At 34.8% G+C, this 24,567-nt stretch overlaps 1 protein-coding gene across 3 annotated transcripts in view; it reads left to right on the top strand.

Moving 5' to 3' along the window:
* ADGRL3 (adhesion G protein-coupled receptor L3) overlaps positions 1-24,567 on the top strand; it is an 868,510-nt gene that overhangs the window by 518,289 nt on the left and 325,654 nt on the right. For all 3 annotated transcript variants that reach the window (XM_025386284.1, XM_025386285.1, XM_025386286.1), the window contains 2 exons: positions 18,249-18,263; positions 20,385-21,185. In XM_025386284.1, the coding sequence (XP_025242069.1) occupies positions 18,249-18,263; positions 20,385-21,185 (816 nt within the window). The remainder of the gene's footprint in view (positions 1-18,248; positions 18,264-20,384; positions 21,186-24,567) is intronic.

Genomic DNA, 24,567 nt, shown 5'->3' with positions numbered 1-24,567 from the left:
TTTCAGTAAGTCAGTTAGAGTACCACTAGCTTTAAACACTATCAGGGAAAAACATGTTTGAGAGTTTTAGGAATCATTGCGGTAAAAATTTTCTTTCACCTTTGCATTTCATTCCATACTCAGTTACATTCACAAACAACAGTATAGCATTTTGGTTAGAAAGGAGGTTTTGGGCCGGGTGTGGTTGCTCACGACTATAATCCTAGCACTTTGGGAAGCTGACACGAGAGGATCACTTGAGCCCAGGAATTCGAGACCAGTCTGGGCAACATATTGAGACCCTGTCTCTACAATAAATAAAAAATTAGCCAGGCACGGTAGTGTACGCCTGTAGTTCCAGCTGCTCGGGAGGCTGAGGCAGGAGGATCACTTAAGCCTGGAAGGTTAAGGCTACGGCGAGGCATGATTTTGCCACACTGCACTCCAGCCTAGGTGAGAAAACAAGACCTTGTCTTAGGCCAAAGGGGGGAAAAAAAAAGAAAAGAAGAGAAGAGAAGAGAAAAGAAAAGAAAGTTTAGGAATCTACAAATGTGAATTGAAATCCTAAACTCATACATTTCAAGCCGTGTATCCTTAGACTATTCAGTTTATTTAGCCTCAGATCCCTTATTCACAAGATGAAGATATTATAAGATGAATAAATGAGAAGTTGTATGTAAAATGCTCAGTACAATGCCAAGTATTTATACTATTTGAACTCCATTCACTTTATTGAATGGAATTTTAAAATTAAAGTGTGTAATTCACTACCATATATCCCAGTCCTCTCAAGTTTTGACTTATGGTCCATGCAGTTACGTCATTGATACCACTGTGTGAACATACTTTGGTCATCTATTGAAATTCAAAAGATAACTTCCATCTGCATGAAGCCAATGCCGTCTTATTTGTTTATTACTGTGGTTTTAGTTCCTTTTGTCTCTTGATATGGCTCTCTCTGTATACACTTATGTTCCGTGTTTCTGCATTGAAATGTATTGTTTAAAATTTAAAATTGTCCCTGTTGACAAAAATGACTATTATATGCTTTCAAGACTGTCAGTCAAACATGGGGATCTGAGTGGCACAATACCCAGATACCTGGACAATGATGAGGCCTGATATTGCAGCTGCAACAACGAATTCTGTGCATTAAAAAGTAATTGCATAAATATGTAATTATAAAACTTTATAATTATTTAATTATGTAAATATTATTGCATATTACTATATCACTAGCTTGACTCTGGAGCCCTTTTTAACAGTAATAAACTTATTCTGCATTTTTATATTAATTATAGCAGTAAGTAATGATATCTTGTGCTCATTTCCTGCAATAAGAAGACATTTTGGAACCGGTTATGCTTGTGTGACAAGCACTGAGTATACTCATTTTTTTCCTGTATGTTCTTTCTCCAACTAGAAATTAGTTCTTATTAACTCATCATTAAGTTCATTAAGGTGATGAATCAGCAAGTATTTATTGTGTGCCTAGTGTTCACCAAAGCATACATTCTGTTGCCTTTAAATTGCTTATAAATATTTCAAGTTTCTTGCTAATTTACTGTGTTAAATTAATCGACCTTGATCTAATTCTAGGTCTGTTACATTCTCTGAGAATCTTAAAAGTTGCAAGGGCTCACTTTTGTGTATGTAAGTTAGTAAATGAAAGTATATGAGTTGAAATTCCAAGCATTCTCTGTCTCTTTTATACTTTTTATTCAAAAATTCTGGACTTCTTTACATTATACTGAACTAAAGATGATTTTTCAAAGTTCCTTTCTAAGATGTACTTTAAAAGAGCGAGAAATAAGAGCCCAGAAAATAAGCAATGTTTTTTATGTAGAAAGTATTTTATTTAATAATTTATTATGATAGAGGTCTATCTAAACACATTTTCTCTCATCAAAACAGGAAAGGCTATTCAAGGGCTAACTTCAAATAAATGTTATTGTATCACAGAACGAAGCAGGAGAAAGGAATGATTACTTCAGTCCAAGTCCCAATCATCAGGTGTATCTAAACTGTTTATGAACTCAGGATTCGTGGTCTAGGTGATTTATCTTTCTCTTTCTCCATTCCCTGTATTGACAAGAGAATAGACAGAATCAGCCACAAGTTCTATTTCTTCCCCTTTTTTATGCCTGCAGGAGGAGTTCTATGGAATGTGTAAATGTTGGACCTCTAGCTACAATTCTTTTCTGAACTTTTCACTCTCAGCTGCATGTAACTGGAAAGAAAGTTACAAAAATAAGCTAGTAATGCTGTAGTAGTAAAAAAAAAAAAAAAAAACAAAACTTATTTTTGTTGTTGGAGAATGAGTGAAGAAAAGCTGCCATGTAAAATACACACACACACACACACACACACACACACACAATTAAAAATATATTTTGCAGTGACAAAATTGAAATGACTGTTAAATAAATGTAAAACTTGGCCGGGCGCGGTGGCTCAAGCCTATAAACCCAGCACTTTGGCAGGCCAAGACAGGCAGATCACGAGGTCAGGAGATCGAGACCATCCTGGCTAACACGGTGAAACTGCGTCTCTACTAAAAAAATACAAAAAACTAGCAGGGCGAGGTGGCGGGCGCCTGTAGTCCCAGCTACTCTGGAGGCTGAGGCAGGAGAATGGCGTAAACCCGGGAGGCGGAGCTTGCAGTGAGCTGAGATCCGGCCACTGCACTCCAGCCTGGGGGACAGAGCCAGACTCAAAACAAAAAACAAAACAAACAAACAAAAAACCTTGATATTATGAGAAAATCGGAGTTAAAGATTATGGTCAGTTTATTTTTTTGTTCATGTGTACTTGAGTACACACACACACACACACATATTTAACAGATGCCTCTGCATACATGTTGTATCCCCTTGGCCCAATTCTGATTTCAGCCAACCTGAGATGAACTATCTGTGGGCACTCGGGCCTACCTCAGCTACCTAATTCCTATCTCAGATGCTTTCTATTTGTCTTTACGCATTCTTCCCGGAGACTTTCCTCCATGCCAGTGGCTTGGGTGGTGGGCACCCCAGCCATCTGCTTGTGTGCTGTGGATGTCATACTGGTAAAGATTGTCCTCAAACACTGGGGAGGAGGAGATCATGCAGATTTTTCCAGCTTCCTATTTCAGTTGTACAATTCTGGGTGGCAGTCTGTATTTCTCAGAGATCTTGACAGAATTTGGTCTTTCTTGCCAATAGCAACAACTGTAATAATAGCAACATAGTTTTGGCTCTTCCTCTTTTTCTGCCTCTCCTTTCCTTCACACTTGTTTCCTGGGTTTATCTTCCAGTAAACTACCTGCATCAAAGTTCTTGTCTTGGGCTCAACTTTTTAGGGGATCCCAAACTGGAATGCTATGCCACATAGTAATATTTGATCATTTTATGTTTGAGTAACTCAAAACATTTGTAGGCATCATCAATCAGTAAGTATTTCATGTCTTTAATTATTTAGTATTATGAAAATATTACATAACCATTTGGAGATCTGATTTGGTAGAACGTTAATTATCTTACCACCTTTTTAAACATTTAGCATGTTATCTACCTTCTTAAAGAGCAGCTGTAATATTGTTGGTCAAGTAAGACTTACATTTTTGAAACAGTTGGCCAATATTATACAAAATCTGCTTCTTTCTTGCATTCTACTGGTTACTGAAGTTCTTGTTAACACTGTAATTGAGGATGTCTTACTCAAAGATCAAAGTGGCAAATATCTATAAAACTTTCTTCCTAAGATTTATCTTTTAAAAGCAGGCCAAAAATGTCACAGTGAAGGTGGGATTTCACTCATTTTAACATGACAGTATAGGAGATTTGTTAAAGGCAGTATTCAGTGGTGAGTGGTGTGTGCAGGGGTGCAGATATAGGAGAATCATATTTAATTCCAAAACAGCTAATTAAGGAAGAATAGCTCTATAGCAACTTACTTTTTCTTGTGTGAAAGTATTAATATATGTTCAAGAAAATAATATATATAAATGAAAGCAAGACATTTATTCATTCACACATAGCTTTTCAGAAATAAGACTAAATGTGTCATAATAAAAATTCTGGCATATATCTAATCAGAGATATTTTGCACTTGTGGTAGTTAAAAAAAGATGTTACATAGCTATTTTACAGCTATGGATGTGATCTGGTTTAATAGACATGTATTATTTTCTTTCCACTCTATTGCCATAACCAAGGACACAGTTGTCACATAGAGGTTGGAGAGATGAGCTTGTATTGTCTCTGGGCATCTATTCTAAGTGTTGCATGCTTGGCCAATTGGTCAGCATGACTCTAGAGGCAGTAACATAAGCCATTTTCATAACCATCTCCTTTCATAACAGGAAAGGAATTGGAAAAGGAAGAGTTTGTTTACCCGTAAAGTTAAAAAATCCTTTCCTCGACAATACTGTCAGGAAAAGTACTGACTATTTCTACCATTTTCTTTATTCCTCAATTATCAGCTTAAAAATGTAAGACTAAATTTGCCTGTATTTTATTTTTATTTGCTCGAATGGAAGCAAATTAGATTTGCTAATGACTTATTTTTTGGTGATAAATTTAAGAAAGGCATCAAGTTAGCATCATAAAATTCAACCAATTAACTTTAGCTGTACTTCCTTCTTCTGTTATTGAAATAGTTGTGTGGCCCTGAAAACAATAGATAGGGAACCTTTTAAAATCTTAATATATCCCTCATTGACCCTTTCTAAATTTTCCCGAGTACTTATCAGAAATATAGATCTGGTTCTATTCAACTGCCATTTACTAACATTAACAATGTAGCATTGCTGCCAGGGGTAGAAAAAAAGAAAATTAACCTCTCTCTTCTGCCTTCTTGAAGTTTGCAAGATAAATACATACTGGTTTTAAAGGAAAGTGAACATCAGTAAACTGGACAGATTTATTGAGTTAGCTTGTAGCAAAATGAGTTTGCTCCATTTTCACATAATTTTTCTGGTAGTAAATGTTTTAATCTATTGATGTCATGGAGAAATGCTACATTAGCTATAAAACAGAAAGAGGGCACTGTTCAGTGACAGGACCAATAATATGTATAGTGCAATAAACACTTTGTAAGAATTTAATGGCCCTGAATTCAAATAGATAATATATAGTTCACTAAACTAAGGGAGAAGATTCATAAAATACTGCCAAATCCTCCAAATGCATAAACTTAGATGTACTATTAAGACATCAGTTTTACAATGGTAGATGAAACTATGCGTGTTTTGAAAAAGAACGAAAAAAAAATTATCATAGCATTGCAGCACATCAGGATTTTATACTGTTTTTCCTTTTGTAATGTAGGCTTTTGATGTTAACTTCCATCGCTAAGGAGTTAATATTTTCTGTGATAAATCTCTCTTCTTCTGTAAAATTAATAAGGCACAGAAGAGTCTAGAACTTGACCATGGTGTGATGAATTCATGCATCTAAATGCACGAAAGGGGAACTGATGTTAAGGAAAGTCCTGTGGGTTAAGATGTAATTGTTTGTGGTTAGTAAATATACATCTCATAAATCTCAGAAACCTAAAACTTTACCTCCACACTGTTTCCAAATGTGTATACCATTTTTTTCAAAGTAGATGCCAAATTCTATAGGCCACATAGTTTATGTGTGTGTGTGTGTGTGTGTGTGTGTGTGTGTGAGACAAACCATCCAAAATTCATGACTTGAGATTTTGTTTAAAACATCATGCATTTGAATGTATTTTTCAAATCCATTGACCTTTGAAATAGGGCATCAGAATTGTGTTACTTCATTTTCTGGGTGAGAAAAAAATAATTGAGTACCAACTGATCTGTAATCTTCTTGGGAAATTATATGCTATCCAATGAGCCTAAACCTTGGAGCCAGATTGTCTTATAAATTCCTAGCTCTATCTCTTACCCGATTTGTGACCTTGAGCAAGTAATTTAATTTCTCTTCTCCTCACTTGTTTTATCTGTGAAATGGTGATAATATCGTTCCTATCAAAAAGTCGTTTTGATAATTAAGTTAGTAGTAAGAGTTTACACATAGTAAATATTCAATAACTGTTGGCTGTTTTTTCCATAAATTCTTCTTGTTTTAAAATTATGCACTTATGTAATTATGTTTAAAATGCCCTCAAATGTAAGCTTTTGTTTGCAGTTTTCATTATTTTAAAATGTAGCATAATAGGGCTGGGCGTTGTGGCTCACACATGTAATCCCAGCACTTTGGGAGGCCGAGGCAGGCAGATCTCCTGAGATCAGGAGTTCGAGACCAGCCTGGCCAACATGGTGAAACCTGGTCTCAATTAAAAAAGCAAAAATTAGCCAGGCATGGTGGTACATGCCTGTAGTCCTAGCTACTCGGGTGGCTGAGGCGGGAGGATTGCTTGAACCTGGGAGACAGAGGTTGCAGTGACCCGAGATCAGGCCACTGCACAGCATCCTGTGTGACAGAGTGAGACTCTGTCTCAAAATAAATAAATAAGTAAAATAAAATAAAATAATGTAGCATAATGGAACAGACCATGGTTGTTTGGTTTTTGGGTTTTATTGGGGTTTTTTGTAATTAGAATATTAACCAAAAATAACAAATAGATGTATTCATTAAACTTTATAATGAGAAAATATTCATTTCAGCATAGCATTGGTACAATCCACATAGCTATTTTATTTTTTTCTTTAAATGTGCCTTTCTTAATACAAATAAAGTTGTACCTGTTACTCAAGAGCATCTGAGATAGAAAAACCTTGTATTTATTTAATAAATTTAAAATACTTATTGAGTGGCCTGTTTTAAGTGAATATTTCACAGCAATGAATGAAGCAGTCATTAAACATATACAGGTTATTTTCTAGTAAGTTAGCAGAATTTGTCATTACATAGCAGTTCCTGAAAACATGTAACTTCTATTTAAAATTTATTTGTTCTTTAAAGTTGAATTTTTTTACAAAAAAGATCACCTTATGTGGAAGATGTACTAATATTTATATAGTACTTACAGTGAATATAAACATAAAATTAAAGATTCAATAAGTTTCAACTCTAATCACTTTAATAGATATCAAGCACTGTTTGTTGTCTACCAAGAAGCTGATTTAATTGGTGAGAAGGTTACACCTAGTAATGTTATATTGTTGGTAGTTCCTTCCTTAATGATCTCACTAACAAATTTCTTTTTATGACCCTTCTACAGATGGCTTTTAAGGAAAAAAAAATAGTTGGGGCTAGTTAGTTTAAATAGACTGTAAAGTATGTTGACAGTGGTCCAATAGAGCAAAGAATAATGTGGTTATTTGTTTCATTCTCTAAAACTGACTTTTCCTCTAATTTGACACATTTCACTAAAATAAACAAGACATGCATTTAGTGAATTGCCTCACAGATGTTGGCTGAGTATTATAAAGAATGAGAGGGAAAGTATACTTCATACTGTGTTTCTATTTGTTTTAATTTAATTTTTCTATTCAATTTCTCACCTTTGGATTTTGTATCACATTATATACATTTGGATAGCTATCTGCTTATTATTTCCTTTGTCAACTTTGACCTACCCAGTTTATAACTGTTTTTTTAAGGAGTATTTATTATTTCTGTCACTATCTCTCAAAGGAGGACATAAATTCATAAGGAAAACAGATAGGGAATATGATGCCATCATTCTCAGAGGCATGCAATTCTTGTATTAAATATGCTAATACTGCAGAATTAATCCTTTATAAAGGTGGAAAACAAGTAGAAACCATTCACTATGCAATTAACTATATTTGGTTAGGCCAGTGGAATCATGCTGCTGAATTGTCATGAACACACTGTGATGGTCACTGAAGAATAAAAGAAGAAATAGGAGGAACCACATGAGAAAACTGCTACTTCTACATGATTAATAAAACATGATTTTTCTTTCAAGTAAGACAAATACTAGCAAATAGTTTTATGTGTACCACTTTCTTCTTGGCATATTTAATTCTTCTACCCCCGTGTTTCTTTCACCTCTGTCATACTTTTTTTTTTTTTTTTTAAAGACAGAGTCTCACCCGGTCACCCAGGCTAGAGTGCAGTGGTCATGCTTGGCTCACTGCAACCTCCGCCTCCTGGATTCAAGTGATTTTCCTGCCTCAGCCTCCCGAGTAGCTGGAACTACAGGCGCCCACCACCACACCTGGCTAATTTTTGTATTTTTAGTAGAGATGAGTTTTTATTATGGTGGCCAGGCTGGTCTTGAACTCCTGACCTCAAGTGATCTGCCCACCTCAGCCCCGCGAAGTGCTAAGATTATAGTCCTGAGCCACCGCTCACGCCCCCTGTCAGACATTATTGACTAACTCAAATGCTGGCTCCTTGCTTTCCAAGTGACAAACATTGTGCTTGTAAGTCTGGAATGTGATACTGCCTTAAATGGTGTTCAAGAAAAGCAATGTAATCTGAAAAGAGATCCTAAATAGATGACTCTGAGAAGAAATTTTTTAGCAAAACTCAGAATGATACTTTTTTTTTTTTTTAATTTTGAGACTGAGTCTCACACTGTCACCCAGGCTGGAGTGCAGTGGCACGATTTCAGCTCACTGCAACCTCTGCCTTCCAGATTCAAGCAATTCTTCTGCCTCAGCATCTTGAGTAACTGGGACTACAGGCGCACACTACCACGCCTGGCTAGTTTATATATTTTTAGTAGAGATGAGGTTTCACCATATTGACCAGGCTGGTGTCGAACTCCCGACCTCGTGATCCACACACCTCAGCCTCCCAAAATGTCAGGATTACAGGCATGAGCCACCATGCCCGGCTAGAGTGATACTTTTTTAAGATAAGTTATTCCTAGCTACTGATTTTAACTTTCAAATGCTTTGTTTGTTGTAATCACAATCATATTTGTATTAAGAGCAGCCCATCAAATAATTTTCTAATTCTGCTGAATATTACTTAGCAGATGAAGCACTGATGGCATGTAGAGAGAATAGGGGTAGCTGGGAATAGTATTTTCTGTTTAATCAATGGAGATATTCAATAATAGTAGCTTGCACATGAAAGATAGTGGTTTAGCAATTGTGCTCTGGTGAGAAGCCTGGCATTGTATCTTGAATGTGGCACTTACTATTTATTTAACTTATCTATACCATTGTTTCTGCCTTCGTAATATTGAAATCATGACACTATCTAATTGTTAGTGGTAATGCATTAAGTGGATAATAAGGAAGTACCAGGCACTTAATAAATATGAGTCGTTCTCATAATTATCATAATCCTTTTGTTCTGTTTTCCCAGGGAGCGTAGCACAGAGGTTTAGTGCAGGCTTCGGAGTTCAAACACCAGCTCTACCAATTACTAGTTATATGAGTCTTCTACTGTCTCCTCATCTGCGTAATGGTGACAATAATCTCAGCAGGGTTGATGTGAGGATTAAATAAGATAATAGAGGAAGTACCCAGCAAATATACTGGTATAGTGTAAATGCTAAATAAGTAGGACTAAGAATAACTTAAATCTGAATATCAATAAGGAGGAATTCCACCGATTACAAATCTTTCTTATCAACAGTATTAGGGTTCTCTAGAGGGACAGGAGTAATAGGATAGATGCATATACTAAGGGGAGTTTATTAAGGAGTATTGACTCACACGATCACAAATTGAAGTCCCACAATAGGCTGTCTGCAAGCTGAGGAGTGAGGAAACCAGTCTGAGTCCCAAAAACCTCAAAAGTGGGGAAGCTGACAGTGTAACTTTCAGTCTGTGGCCGAAGGCCTGAGAGCCCTTGCAAAGGGTCCAAAAGCTGAAGAACTTGTAGTCTGATGTGTGATGGCAGGAAGCATCCAGCACAGAAAAAAGATGAAGCCCAGAAGGCTTAACAAGTTTGCTCTTTCCAACTTCTGCCTGCTTTATTCTAGCCCCTGTGCTGGCAGCTGATTAGATGGTGCCCACCCAGATTGAGGGTGGGTCTGCCTCTCCCAGTCCAGTGACTCAAATGTTAATCTCCTTTGGTAACACCTTCACAGACACACCCAGGAATAATACTTTGTATCCTTCCATCTAATCAAGTTGAAATTCAATACTAACCATCACAGTATATTTGAGGGTTTTACATGGACAGAGTCACTCTCACAAGCGACAATCATTGTGTAAGCCATCCTTTTCTCCCATCACTCCCCTTTCAAGGTATGTGAGTGCTCAGTGACAAACAAAGCAGATTAGGTAAGACAAAAATAAAAGGAAAATCAGAAGCTTCGTGTAGGTTTTACAAAATGTTTGGCCTTTCAAATATGAACAGAAATTTCTTAGAAAGCCTGAAAAACAAATACTGTTTGTATAAAAATTTCTTTCTAGGGATGATAGATTCATTGAATTTTCTGAAATTATATAAAAATATATAAGAAACACATATTGGAAGATTATAGTGATGAATCTAAAGATTTGGATATCATTTTATTTGAGCCAATATTTTATAAATAAGAAGAAATGAAGCCAGATGACTGAGATATTAGCCTCAAATCACAGTTTACTTTTTAATCCTTAGGAGTGTTTAAAATACAGTAGTAAGTAATGTGGTAATTTTTGATTCACTTAACAATGTTATGGAGTGTGAAGGCAGAAATTGCTATCCTAATTCTATTGACAAGATAAACATTTAGCTGTAAGAAGTCAAGTCAGTTTATTTCTGATACAATTATAACTATTGTCTGTACCAGAGCTCTTGAAATCTTGTGAATTAATCTTGGAATGGTAACTTTCTATCATCATTTCATGCAAGAGAATAGAACAACAAAACCCACCAAGACATTCCATAAGAAAAAAACAAAACACCAACAAAACCCAACATCTTGAGGAATAGCCTAGGAATGCTTAAGAAACTATGGAATACTCTGGTACTTTGTAGAATTCTTTCAAACGCCTCTGTCGACTTGGGGCTGGATTTACTAGCCAAAGAACAGAAAATATTTTGTATTTAATAATAACATGGTGAATAATAATATGTTCATTAGTACAAATATGATTTCTAGAATGGAAACAAAAAATAAAACTAATTGTAGAATTATTTAGAAATTGACATGTAGAAAATATGTCAAATATATCCTATACATGTCAACTGAAGCCCTTAGAAGGTAGGTTTAAGATCTTTACTCATCAGTTTTTTTGATATTTGATAAAATTGGAATGCCAGTTAATCTAACATAAACTGTTATTTGGAGCTAATATCTCAATTATCTGGTTTCATTTTTCTTATTTATAAAATATCAACTAAACTAAATGGCATCTAACATACTTTCAGCCTCCAAACTCTGGGACTATTAATTTAAAAGTATTTATGACATTTCTGAAATTAGATCTAGATTCATTTTTAATATCATATTTGTTACATATCCAGAGCTGGATGTATAGAACCTAGTAATAAGAATCAGTCAAAAATACATGTCAGGAACAAATAGATGACATTTTCCATAGAAAGTTAATTTTAGTCAAACTGTTGTGCCTTGTGTTTCTAACTTCAGCTTCTTTTGATAATTCCCCTTTTCTCTGTCATTCACTTCTATTCTTGTCTGTTTTTAATGTCTTTACACAGGTTTCTTTGACAGCATTTAAGAACAGTTTATCTTTAGTAAATAAATATACTGAAAATCACCAATTATTAGACTACAATTTCCCTGATGCAGAGATTAGTTTGTCCTTTATAGCATGGTCGTAGTAGTCATATGGCTTCGATGACCGGAGAAACATCAGGGCCCTTTGTCTCACACCGATAAGATTAATGACACGGACACACGTGGAGTGGTTTTAAGGAGAGGAAAGTTTAGTAGGCAAGAAGGAAGAAATAAAGCTCCCCCATACAGAGGGAGTGGGGGCTCTGAACAGATAAAAAACCCCTGCCCCTTCCACAGAAAGCAGTCAGTTATACTGGGAGGCTGTTGGAGGCAGTGTCTGATTTGCATAGGGCCCAGGGGATTGGTTTTACCAGGTGTATTATTCACGTAAGCAGTGAAAAAAACTGGCCCTCCCACCTTAGCCATTTAATGTACAGATGCAGGTCTCCATGATGTCTTGCACAGGTGGTGGTGTCCAAGGGCAGCCAAGATACCTGGCATATGTGGTGACTAGAAGAGGGTGGGAACCGCCATGTTGGGTGGATCAGGTTTCTATTCCCCAGCATTTGCATATCAATGCTTGCCCGTCAGGCTTTTCAAACCGCTTTCTATTAGAAATGTTTTGGAAACTGTTTTTATTAAAAGAAAAAGCCTTACTGAGGACTCCTTACCCTTTCTACGTACCTAAAATAATTTTTTAATAACTCCTGTAATAATAGTACCACCAAAGTCATGAGTTTCGATGAGGATGAAATAAAATGATTCACAGATTGACTCTTCACAGAGTACATATTCGGTAACTATTAAGTGCTATGATTGTTACTATTTGTCTCTGTTCACAGCTCTTAAGTGTGTTGCACATAACAGGAGTTCCACAGATGCATTCAGTGGATGTAATATATAAACATGCATATTTAGTCTTATACAATCTGAGGTAACTCTGCCTTTGTTTTTTGTTTAGCAACTCTATTGTGGTTATCACACAGTAGTAACAAATCACTATAACAACGGTACATCATTGAAGAAGCAAATGGATCAACTTTAAGTATTACCAATAATAACTTTGAAAAATTATTATTTTTACTAAAGCTATTATAAATAGATTCTCAAAAGAGTCTACTAAGAGAGCTACATTTTCTTCTAAAAAGCTAAATTAATAGTCTGAAAGGTTTTACAGATACATCAATGGCATGGAATGTTAATGCAAAATAAAAGGCCATCTCAGTTTCTGTAGCATCTATAGATACTGCATTTAAGTGTTTAAATTAGAATGTGGCTAGCAAAAGCATTTTATGAATTATTGACATTTTCAATCTGCACACTCCAGGATGAAATTCATTAGGAGGTGTTAATTTTGGAAACAAATTATATAAAGCCATTGTAATACAAGGTGCTTGAGCAGCACTTTTGTTCAGTGATGCGTGGGTATTATTTGAAAAACATAATTTAGAAGCTGAGCTGCAGAGATTACTCCTGTCTCTCATTAAATAAAGGATTAGTACTTTATTTACTGAAAGAGACAGATGTCTGTCAGAGTTTTTGATATGCAATATACCAAAAAATTTAATGAACTTCACTTTTTTTTTTTTTTTTTTTTTTTTTTTTGATTTCTATTTACTGAAGTGCTTCTGTATTTCTTGGTGGAAGTGAAATGGAAAAAGAGAATTATCTGTTTCAGAATAATAACAATTAGGGAGACATGAGAGTTATTCAGCACAGGTTTGTTTCCAGTGATAAGAGAAATCTTGGTTTCCCTTGGTCAAGAAAACTGGAAACCTTTTTTTTTTTTTTTTTTTCCCTGTTATTTTATCTTCTCTGGAGAGTTGCTTTGTAACACTAGTACACTAGTCTCAAGGGGTGATAGCACTGAAAAGTGTGTCAGTCAGTCCCTTTCTTTGAAAATACCATAGTGCCATTTAGTCATTGCACAAAGCATGGAAAATATTAATTACGCTCTGTTTATGTGTTGAGCACTGTAGATGAGTAAGATGAATTTTTATCTTATTGAACATCAATAATGAATAATATCTAAACTTGGATTCCTATTTCAACTCTACCTAAACAAAGCTTAGCTACCTAAACTTATTAGCCATAGAGCCATGATATTTGTTCCTCAGTTTCCTCATTTGAAAAGTTGGGATAATGAGAATGCCTGCACTTAAATGTCTACTTAAGGTTGGGTGCATGGCCTTTGGAGAACTGAAATGCTCCAAAATCTGAAAACATGATGCTCAAAGGAAATACTCACTGGAACATTTTTTTTTTTTTTTTTTTTTTTTGGAGATGGAGTCTCACTCTGTCACCTGGGTTGGAGTGCAGTGGTGCGATGTTGGTTCTCTGCAACCTCTGCCTTTTGGGTTCAAGTGAGTTCAAGTGATTCTCCTGCCTCAGCCCCCCGAGTTGCTGGGATTACAGACATGGGTCACCACGCCCAGCTAATTTTTGTATTTTTAGCAGAGATGGGGTTTCACCATGTTGGCTAGGCTGGTCTCGAACTCCCAAACTCCTGTGATCCACCCACCTTGGCCTCCCAAAGTGCTGGGATTATAGGCGTGAGCCACCATGCCCAGCCTGGAACATTTTTTATTTCAGATTTTTAGATCTGAGATGCTCAACCTGTATTATTGTGAGCTTTTGATTATGCAACTTATAGGTAACTGGTTGTGATTTTTTTATTACTTTCTTAGTTTGCCTTTCTGCCATATCCCACCTGCCCCGCTGGGATGTGATAAGGGTACCCAAGTGTATTTTAATAGTCTAAACCAAATGTAATAAGGACAATTGTTCTGTTAACAATACTATTACATTGCAATGAAAAAAAAATGTTTATAATATTTAATATTTTATTACCATGTTATGTCCCCTATAAGTGTCTTTTTCCTTATAGATTATAGAAATATAGGGGCATTATTGGATTGTAACATTCTACATTGTAAATAGAAAATGTGGTCTATGACTTTTGTAGTTTAAAAGAAAAGATAATTTAAACATTAGAATTGAATACAAGTTCATAATTCTTAGTTATGGCATTAACATTTTTTGGCATGCAACAAATTTATTTCTCTCTATTTTGTGATGTAATTTTAAAAAGCTTGGCAATACATACATATGCTCTCTGATCCATGCCTTTTCTAATTAAACAATGCAATTCAAAGGTATTGCATATGATTCAGAAATGGCTGAACAGATATCTTATTTTTCAAAACAGTAGCATAACTATATATTGTATCTATTTTATGAACTCTTGGAAAATATAGAGGAAAATTTACTAGTCATTTTTACCTGTTTCTTTCTTTGATACAGAATAAAATTTTCCTTAATTGAATTTGTCATTTACTCTAACCACAGGATATAGCTTATGACATTAAGTTTGACAAAGGATAACGATGAAATCACTTTAAGGAAATATATAAACAGATTTATAGAGGCTGAATGCACAGTAAAAATAGTTTGGAAATTAAAAGTGTAGAGAGAAAAGGAGACAAATTAGTTTCAAAAACTTTTGGAAATGAACAATGACAGCTATGCCAGAATTCAGGATATTGGACTAGACTAAAAAACAAGAGATCCTGAAAAAGGCCCTCACACAGTTGTCATCATGCAATTCATTTATTTATTATCTTATTACAGAGAGGAGGGAAGAGAGTATTTTAGGCCTGTGTTTTTAGATCATTGCAGGTTGTTTCATAGCAACAAATGTTTTTTGCCAGTATAACCCACAATACCACCCATATACTTTTTCTTCTTTTGCTCTCCAGTTTTACATTTAATGGGTTAGAGATATAAATTGCTTATAAATTTTACTTTCCTCCCCACCTATTAAAATATACAGACATTATGCAGATAATGCATTGCAATATGATTTTATATAGTGAATGCAGATTCTATTTCACCACTTTTTCTTTCTACAACATGCTTTAAATATCAAGAAGCAAAATTATTCAATGTTATTTGGATTATGTGTTTAATTCAAGAGCTATTCACTGAGTATTTATTATGTGGTTATGCAGGATGTAGTAGTGTGCTTGTTTCTTGTATTCATGTAATTTGATTATTTATTCAGTGTAGGGAAGCTTCTAGAATCAGAATTAAATGATAGGTAATGACTGGCCAATCCTTAGTGTTACTAAGCTTTTCAATGACAAATTATGTTGTCTTGCCAGTTTTTGTTATGGGAATATGATTTGTATGCACTTGTTTCAACTTAAATTATAGGACTATTTTACTTCAGTCTTGAAAATATCAAATAAATGATAAATGAGCTACAGCCAGTCATGACATGGGCAAGATATAATAATTTTCTCCAAAGCACAACAGCCTAATAAATCTTCATTTAGAGTAACCAGCAATCAACAGAGGCAAGCTTTACTTATTGTACAGCTTATGCCAGTGTCTCTGATATTAAACAGGACCAGAGAATCAAAACCAAAATTTTACTAAATGGCAGTTGAGTTAATAGAGGTTAAAACTCTTCAAAAAATAAAAATTTCCATTAAAGTGTAAGATAATATTTGAAGAATATAACAGATACCATTGCCAATACTTTTTTGTCACACAACCTTCCTTCCTCATTAAATATTTGTTGAAGAGATAAATAAAACTCACAAAGAAGTTAGGATAGTTCCACTCAAAAATAAGATTGTGTATGAGTTTTATGTGAAAGAAGACTAAATTTCCATGAGCGTGTATTTCTGTGTTTTAGAATGTAAAACTCTCTCTGTGTGTGTATTTATCAGAAATATATCTCTATCTAAGGCTATTTCAAGGAACAAAATTAGTTCTGAAAACTTCTTTGTAGGCTAGTAGTTGAAAAATATCAACTCTAGTATGACTTTCTATCTCCAACCTCAGCCTTCATTATAATGGGCCTCAAATCTACACGTTGGAGACTATCAATTATGCAATTTGTTAAGGTGCTTAGTTATGCTTCTTCTAGTTGTCAGTCTGAACACAGGTTTGTTATTATTCTGGTATAAGCATGAAGTGCATCTCAGATAAGGCTTGAGATGCCCGTATTAGCCTATTTGAGACATATGGTCCAGTAAACCCTGGAGTTACTCAATAAAGATTAATTGAGGATGATGATAAATTATGACAATATAATAGAGTTTTTAAAAGCATCCAAGAAATATCATTAAAAATAATATTTGTAGAGAGGGAGGGAGGGGGGCAAGGGTTGAAAAATTTACTATTAGGTACTATGCTCACTACCTGGGTGATGGGATCAATCGTACCCCAAACCTCAGCACCACATTATATATCCATGTAACAAACCTGTACATGTACCCCTGATTCTAAAATAAAAGTTGAAATTATTTAAAACATAATAATATTTATTAGTGAGATGAAGGATCTAAAATTTGATAACCTTATTTGCAACTTTCTAAGCAGAACTTTTGATATATGCCAGTTTTTCCTTGGTGAGATTGAGGAATATCACTGCTCAGTATCACTTTGCAACATGATATTGAGGCTTCAAAAAAGTCGTTGGAGAGAAACGAGTGTGGATTTGACAATAACTGGAAACATGCAAGCTTAGATCAAAGTATAAAGATATCACCCAAATGTAATTATCCGAAACAGTATATCTCACTTGTTTTTGAAATCTTACTAGAGTTTTACATTTATTTATTGTGCATAATATCTGAGTTCATCTCTTCCACTGAAATTGCTTTAGTTTTATATCACTTGAAATGTGTGATTTTTTGAAGTTTGTGTTGTGAACTATTCTTCCCTGACATTCTCCTCTTTTTTCTTATTGGTCCCTCTTTTCATGTTAGAATATAGCACATTGTCTTTGGTGAAACAAAATGTTTATAAGATAAAGAGATGCTGCTTGCTGAGTTTGTGAATATGTTAACAATTTTCCAAATTTTTTACTGACTTATATTGGTCAATACCTTAAAAATAATTATGGAATTTAATTTGAAATGTATAAACATAACATGTTTGAGGATCTCTATTTTTATAAGTGTATGTTGACTCTGTTAAGAGTTTCAGAAATGACCAGAGCCAGTGGCTCATTATTTTTCTAAACCTTCTGATAACATATTTTTCTGAAACACAATATTTTTTCCACAGTAATATCAAATATTACTGAGTGGCAGGGAGAAAAGTTTCTTCAATAAGGATTCCAAATCAATTTATTTAGGGTAAGAGCATTCCACATTAATGTGTAGTCGCATGATGTGCATTTCTCATAAGACTGACAAGCTACAGGAAATCTTAGGCCTTAGGAAATGAGTTGCCGAGTAGTTCTTCTGAACAAATTCTTTGAAATGCATAGAAAACATAACTATTATGTGAAATAGTGGTATAGACTATAATATTTATAAGTGAGACTAGTCAAACTATTTGAAAGCTTTCTTTGTGTAACTATTGACCTGCCTTTCAAATGGAAATATTTGTGTTCTTATTATGAATATTGCATTTCCTATGTCTGTAATTTGGAATGGTGTGTTTATTTAATCATAGTTTGATTATTTTTTACCCTTTTTCTCAAAGTTTATAATATATTTTAAAGAATATAATATTATTTTTAAATAATTGTATTAGATGAGTTTATTAAAACATATAATGTTCAATAAAGCAAGTATGAGTGAAATAAATTATTTACTTTCAGTTTGGAAGAGGTGAATAAAAAGTGCTTGGCCAATACCGTACCATTAATCTATTCTCTTTTCTCCTTTCTCTCTTTACTTCTCTCTCTCCAATAGAAGTGGAACAAAAAGGTAATTAAATACCTTTCATAAATTATATACTATTTATAGGCTAAGTTATTTAACAGTTTAACATTTAGTTAAAATAATTTTGTTATTAATTCTTATCTATTTTATGAAAATTTATCTACTACTTCTGCTGCTCAACTTCACTTTAATCTGTATTACTGATAAGTGTCAGCTTCTTTTATCTAAGAAGAGTTTAGTAGTATAAAAGTTTCCACAGTGTATTTTATTCCCCTTTATTTTTGAGTAGTTAGAAATCCAACTCATGGTGATGAATAGTAGTTGCTTTAATTTGTTTTTGTTTCTATACTAGACAATTTTTCATTGCTCTGGCATGGTTTCCCTATTCCATTAATTTTTAACTATTGGGGGAAAAGGGAAATAGTTTTCCGAACCACCTAAAGTAAATTACTTTAGTCATCAAGAATGATTATTAATTTTAGCATAAAGCTTATATACAGTTTTGATAACAATGGATACCTATCCTTTATAATTATAGCAAGCATATGAAATTCTTATAATCAATATTATTATGGATTGTATATTGATGATGGCCCTCTGTCCTTGCTATGGAAGATTTTGGTAGTTAGCCTGTTCCCAAACTTCTTATTTCTCTAAAAGTAAAACTTTAGGCATTTTAGTAATGTACTTTTCTTTTCGATAATCTCCAAAATCTACCCGAGTTTCATCTTAGATTGTTTTCCATTGCATCTGTGCTTATAGTTGCTGTTTAAAAGCTAATCACTAATGCCAAAATAATACTACTTTAATCATTTAAAAAAGGGTCAAAGTCCAAATTACGATGATTTTCTAATTTTTTCACCCAGTACACTTCTAATCATTCCAAACATAACAGTAGACTGCATGATTATTTTTCAGTGTATTTGCTTTGCAAATATATTAGAGCAGTGTTTCCCATAGTAGGTTCAGTGGAACTCTATACTCCAAAGAAGCTCTATAATAAAGGTGCCATGATCCAATTAGTGTGTGAAATTTGCTCACCCTTCCCACTTCCACCTTGGAGATTCACAAATGTACCTATGCTATTAGAATCTCTGCTACAGTTATATTTAATATAACATTTCTTAAACACATGTGGGTAAGGATCCCTTTTTTCTTTCTGTGTAACATCTAGCTATGCCACTTGAAACACGTGATTCAAGGACCAACCTTTGGGAAACATTGCTTTATAGCCCCTTCACTGCAGATGAATCAGCCAGGCTTTCTTACCACCATTCACATGATATGCTACTGAATCATACAAAAATCAAGTGAATCAGATGATTCCTAGCCATTTTCATTCTGAAGTATGAGCAGCAAAATATTATAGCAAGTAATCTTGGGTTTTAATGCTCTTTTCATGTAACAGTAAAAGGTACATGTTTTTAAGTTCCAATACTACTGTATTTAACAGGACATTTTTAACTGATTAAAATCTAGATCTTGGGTTCTTTTCTGTAACCTTTCACCTTTTCTTCTTTCCTTATTCCTTCTTTCCTTTCTTTTTCTTCCTTTCTCTTTTCCTTCCAGTATCCATCCATCACTCATTTTTAATTGTGTGGGTTGCATGCTCTGTGTGTGTTGTAGCAACTTTGAGAGCTTTTTTGCTAAAAGATTCAGTGGCCTGTATTACAGGGCTTTTCTTTTCCTTTATTAAAAAATTACTATGGGATATTCATCTGTTTCTTAATGATAACTACTGAATGGCTAATTTCATCAGAATGGAAACAATAATTTTTGTTTTGAAATATGTTCTTCAGTGAACTATTAAAAGTATTGTGTATAAACATTTGTGTTTCTTATATGTCTATAGAATACGTAGACATATGTCACATCTAATATATATTTCCAAAAATATTGTAGCGTGTTTACAAAGGTAACAATCACAGGAAGGCACAGCTACTCACAAAAAGGCTAGATATTTTTCAGTTATCAAAATCAAAATGATTTTGAAATGAAGCCAAAATTAATGTGGAAGAATACTTTGTGTTCTTAAAAGAATGCAGCAAAATAAGTGATGGTGGGTATCTCCTGTTAGAGTTGCATTCCATTTGGTGAAAAATAAGACTAAATAACAAAATATGAAATTAATGTATTTATTTATTTTAACTGTTTCCCTTCCAACAGTTTTTCTTTGTCCTGGACTACTAAAAGGAGTATACCAGAGTGAACATTTGTTTGAGTCTGACCACCAATCTGGGGCGTGGTGCAAAGACCCTCTGCAGGCATCTGACAAGATTTATTATATGCCCTGGACTCCCTACAGAACTGATACCCTGACTGAGTATTCATCCAAGGATGACTTCATTGCTGGAAGACCAACTACAACCTACAAGCTCCCTCATAGGGTGGATGGCACAGGATTTGTAGTGTATGATGGAGCTTTGTTCTTCAACAAAGAGCGCACCAGGAACATAGTAAAGTTTGATTTGCGGACTAGGATAAAGAGTGGAGAGGCTATCATAGCAAATGCCAATTACCATGATACCTCCCCTTACCGATGGGGAGGCAAATCTGACATAGACCTGGCAGTAGATGAGAATGGGCTATGGGTAATCTATGCAACAGAACAAAACAACGGTAAAATTGTCATTAGTCAGTTGAACCCTTACACCCTACGGATCGAAGGAACATGGGATACTGCATATGATAAAAGGTCAGCTTCCAATGCCTTTATGATTTGTGGAATTCTGTATGTGGTCAAATCTGTATATGAGGATGATGACAATGAGGCCACTGGAAATAAGATTGACTACATTTACAACACTGACCAAAGCAAGGATAGTTTGGTGGATGTACCCTTTCCCAATTCATACCAGTACATTGCAGCTGTGGATTACAACCCCAGGGACAACCTGCTTTATGTATGGAATAACTATCATGTCGTGAAATATTCTTTGGATTTTGGACCGCTGGATAGTAGATCAGGTAAGTTCAACCTTTTATGGTACTCTTTGGGGAAATATTTACAGTTTGTTCTCAGCAAGTTCATTTTATGTTGGTTTTTTGTTTGTTTGTTTTTGTTTTTGTTTTTTTTTAACTTTCTTTGTGGTCTTCTGGCCTGTGTACCTGAAAATTGTTCTTTGTCTTTGCATCTAAAGAAGGTTGCTGCTGATCACTTTCAGCTGTAAAAATTTGTAACTACGAAAAGTAGACTCTCCTTTGTTCTGCTCAACTCCAGTCTTTAGCTCTTCTTCTTTGAAGGGTGTTTGTTATTTTCAGCAGGTTAGTTCTTTGTGTAGTGAACTGCACAAAACCATTGCTGAAATAGAATGCCAGCCTGTCTAATTAATTGTGAAATGCCCACTGAAGTGCTGTCTACTTGGAACATGTCAAAGGGTTAACTTGATACTATGTTTCAGGAGCCTGCACCAATGTATTCACCTCACAGAGAGCATCATATATGACCTCCCCTTTTGGGAAAGTTGTCAGTTTGAGTGTGCCTGTGTCTGAATGAACTTAATTGGTATATTGAGAAAAATGTTCATAACTGCTAAGTACAGGAAAAAATATCTTGATTTTTATAAGACATTGGAATTTTTTATAGTTTTAATTGCAATTCTTTACAAGCGCCCTTTTTCCATTAAAAACATACCATTTCCTTTTAATGTTGTTTAAAGACAATCATAAATAGCTTTAATTTTTTTCATTTTTATGTACTCAACACAATTATCTTAATTTAAAGGTTAAAATTTTTAGCTAGCATATTAGTCCATTCTCACACTGCTATGAAGACATAAACAAGACTGGATAATTTATAAAAGAAAGAGGTTTACTTGATTCACAGTTCTGCATGTCTGAGGAAGCCTCAGGAAACTTACAATCATAGCAGAAGGTGAGAGAGAAGCAAAGGCGTGTCTTACATGGCAGCAGGCAAAAGAGAATGAACAAGCGAAAGGGGAAGACTGTTATAAAGCGCTCAGATTTCATGAGAACTTACTCACTATCACAAGAACAGCACAGGGAAAACTGCCCCCATGATTCAATCACCTCCCACCAGGTCCTGCCCTCCACATGGAGGGATACGGGGATTACAATTCAAGATGAGATTTGGGTACGGATCCAGAGCCAAACCATATCAACTAGTCATAATAGTCTTCCCCAAGATAAAGTATAGTGGAAAACTAAGATAGGGGTGTCTGAATTTTGACAGTAATATAGCAATTCAAAAATTAAATTATTTTTGCCATTCAGCTTTAAAAATGTGTAACTACAAGGAATTGACTTTCCTTTGTTTTGCTCAACTCCAATTTTTAGCACTCCTTCTTTGAAGGGCATTTGTCATTTTCAGCAGGTTAGTTCTTTATATAGTGACGTGCACAAAACCTTTGCTAAAATAAAATGTAATCCTGTTAATATTTCATATTTTCTGCATTATGTGTTGAACTACTCTTTTATTAGCACGACATTCCTCTTAGTCCAGTATATGCATATCTTTTTACTGAACTAGATCCTAAGTTTTTTATGGTCAATGGCTTTGCCTTACCCTTTCTTTTATTGTATTTTTCTCTTACCATTATTTCTGTCTTCTCTGACTCTAGTATAATACATTGCATATATATAATAAGGCTCAATCACTCTTGTGGAATGAATGAATGAATGAATGAATGAATGAATGGCTTTTCACTTCTTATTCAGATAGGATGACAAATTATTTTTTAGTATTTTCTGTAATCATGGAGAGGCTTCAGTCAGAGTGACAGCACTTGTTTCCACAATCAGCAATGCTGATATTATGTTGAATTGGCTTTTACGGAAAGAAAAGACTAAATATGCAATAGCAACAAAAGCAATTTCACCTAAGTCCTCAACAACATCTCCTAGACCAACTCTATTATCTGACTCACCGCTGTACAGGTAAGGTTTTTTGTTTGTTTTTTAAACCACTGCATTCTACAGTTTAAAACCCGATCAATAATCCATTATCTAGAGTATCTGGGAAGACACTCCTTTCATAGTCATGATATTCTTAAACTAAAATTTATATTTGGTAGTGAAAACTTTGTTATGGATGGTTCTTAGCCTTTTTTGACTCTTAACTAGAACAGGAAGTGATTTCTAATATCTCAAAGGAATAATAAATAATAACACTTTTTTTTAGTTAATCGGTGAATAAGAGGCAATAACATAATTCAAATTTTATTTATTTAAAAGATTATACCTTATTTTTATTTAGAGTAACAGATAGGTTATAATTAATTACCATTTCAGGTTCTGATATGATAAACTAAAGCAAGTTCTTAACTCGGTTTTATTAAGTTATCCTTAAAGAATAAGATGGTACCATAATCCCATGTGTTTAAAAACTTGCCAAAAATATTTTTAGCATACACACAATTTTAGCATATAATAAACATATGAATATATATATACTCATGCACTTATATGACTATGCTTTTTGTGTGTACTATATATATATGTATACATGTATAGTCACATGTGTATTAGTATACATATTCATATGGTGGTTATATGTTTATATATTAATATATTCATGTATCCCCCTCCATATGTATACACATATCCCCATCTATATATATGTACATATCCCCCTCCATATATGTGTACATATATATGGAGGGGGTAAGAGAATGAGTTATTGTAATTGTGAACATAAGGAAAATTACACCTTCATTTAATTTTTTAAAATGTATTTGTTTGTCTGTTTATGGGAGTTAAAATATGAGCCGTCTCTCCCTCATGTACTAGTGCCCATTATTTGTTAAAAGGATGCTATTGAAGTCTGGGCGAGGTGGCTTTCACCTGTAATCCCAGCACTTTGGGAGGGCGAGGTGGGCGGATCACTTGAAGTCAGGAGTTCAAAAACCTAGCCTGGCCAACATGATGAAACTCCGTCTCCACTAAAAATACAAAAAAAAAATAAATAGCCTGGCAAGCTGGTGGGCGCCTGTAATCCCAGCTTCTAGGGAGGCTGAGGCAGGAGAATCGCTTGAACCTGGGAGGCGGAGGTTGCAGGGAGCGGAGGTTGCGCCACTGCCCTCCAGCTTGGGTGACAAAGCGAGATTCCATCTCCAAAAATAAATAAATAAATAAATAAAAGGATGCTATTGAAGTAGCAACATTAAGAAGCGATAGAGGCCGACCGCGGTGGCTCACGCCTGTAATCCCAGCACTTTGGGAGGCCGAGGCGGGCGGATCACAAGGTCAGGAGATCGAGACCACGGTGAAACCCCGTCTCTACTAAAAATACAAAAAAATTAGCCGGGCGCGGTTGTGGGCGCCTGTAGTCCCAGCTACTCGGGAGGCTGAGGCAGGAGAATGGCGTGAACCCGGGAGGCGGAGCTTGCAG

The sequence above is a fragment of the Theropithecus gelada genome, chromosome 5 (assembly GCF_003255815.1).
Source record: "Theropithecus gelada isolate Dixy chromosome 5, Tgel_1.0, whole genome shotgun sequence".
In the NCBI taxonomy this organism is placed as follows: domain Eukaryota; kingdom Metazoa; phylum Chordata; class Mammalia; order Primates; family Cercopithecidae; genus Theropithecus; species Theropithecus gelada.
Note: the sequence above shows the minus strand (reverse complement) of the source record. Positions and strands in the feature narration are given on the sequence as shown.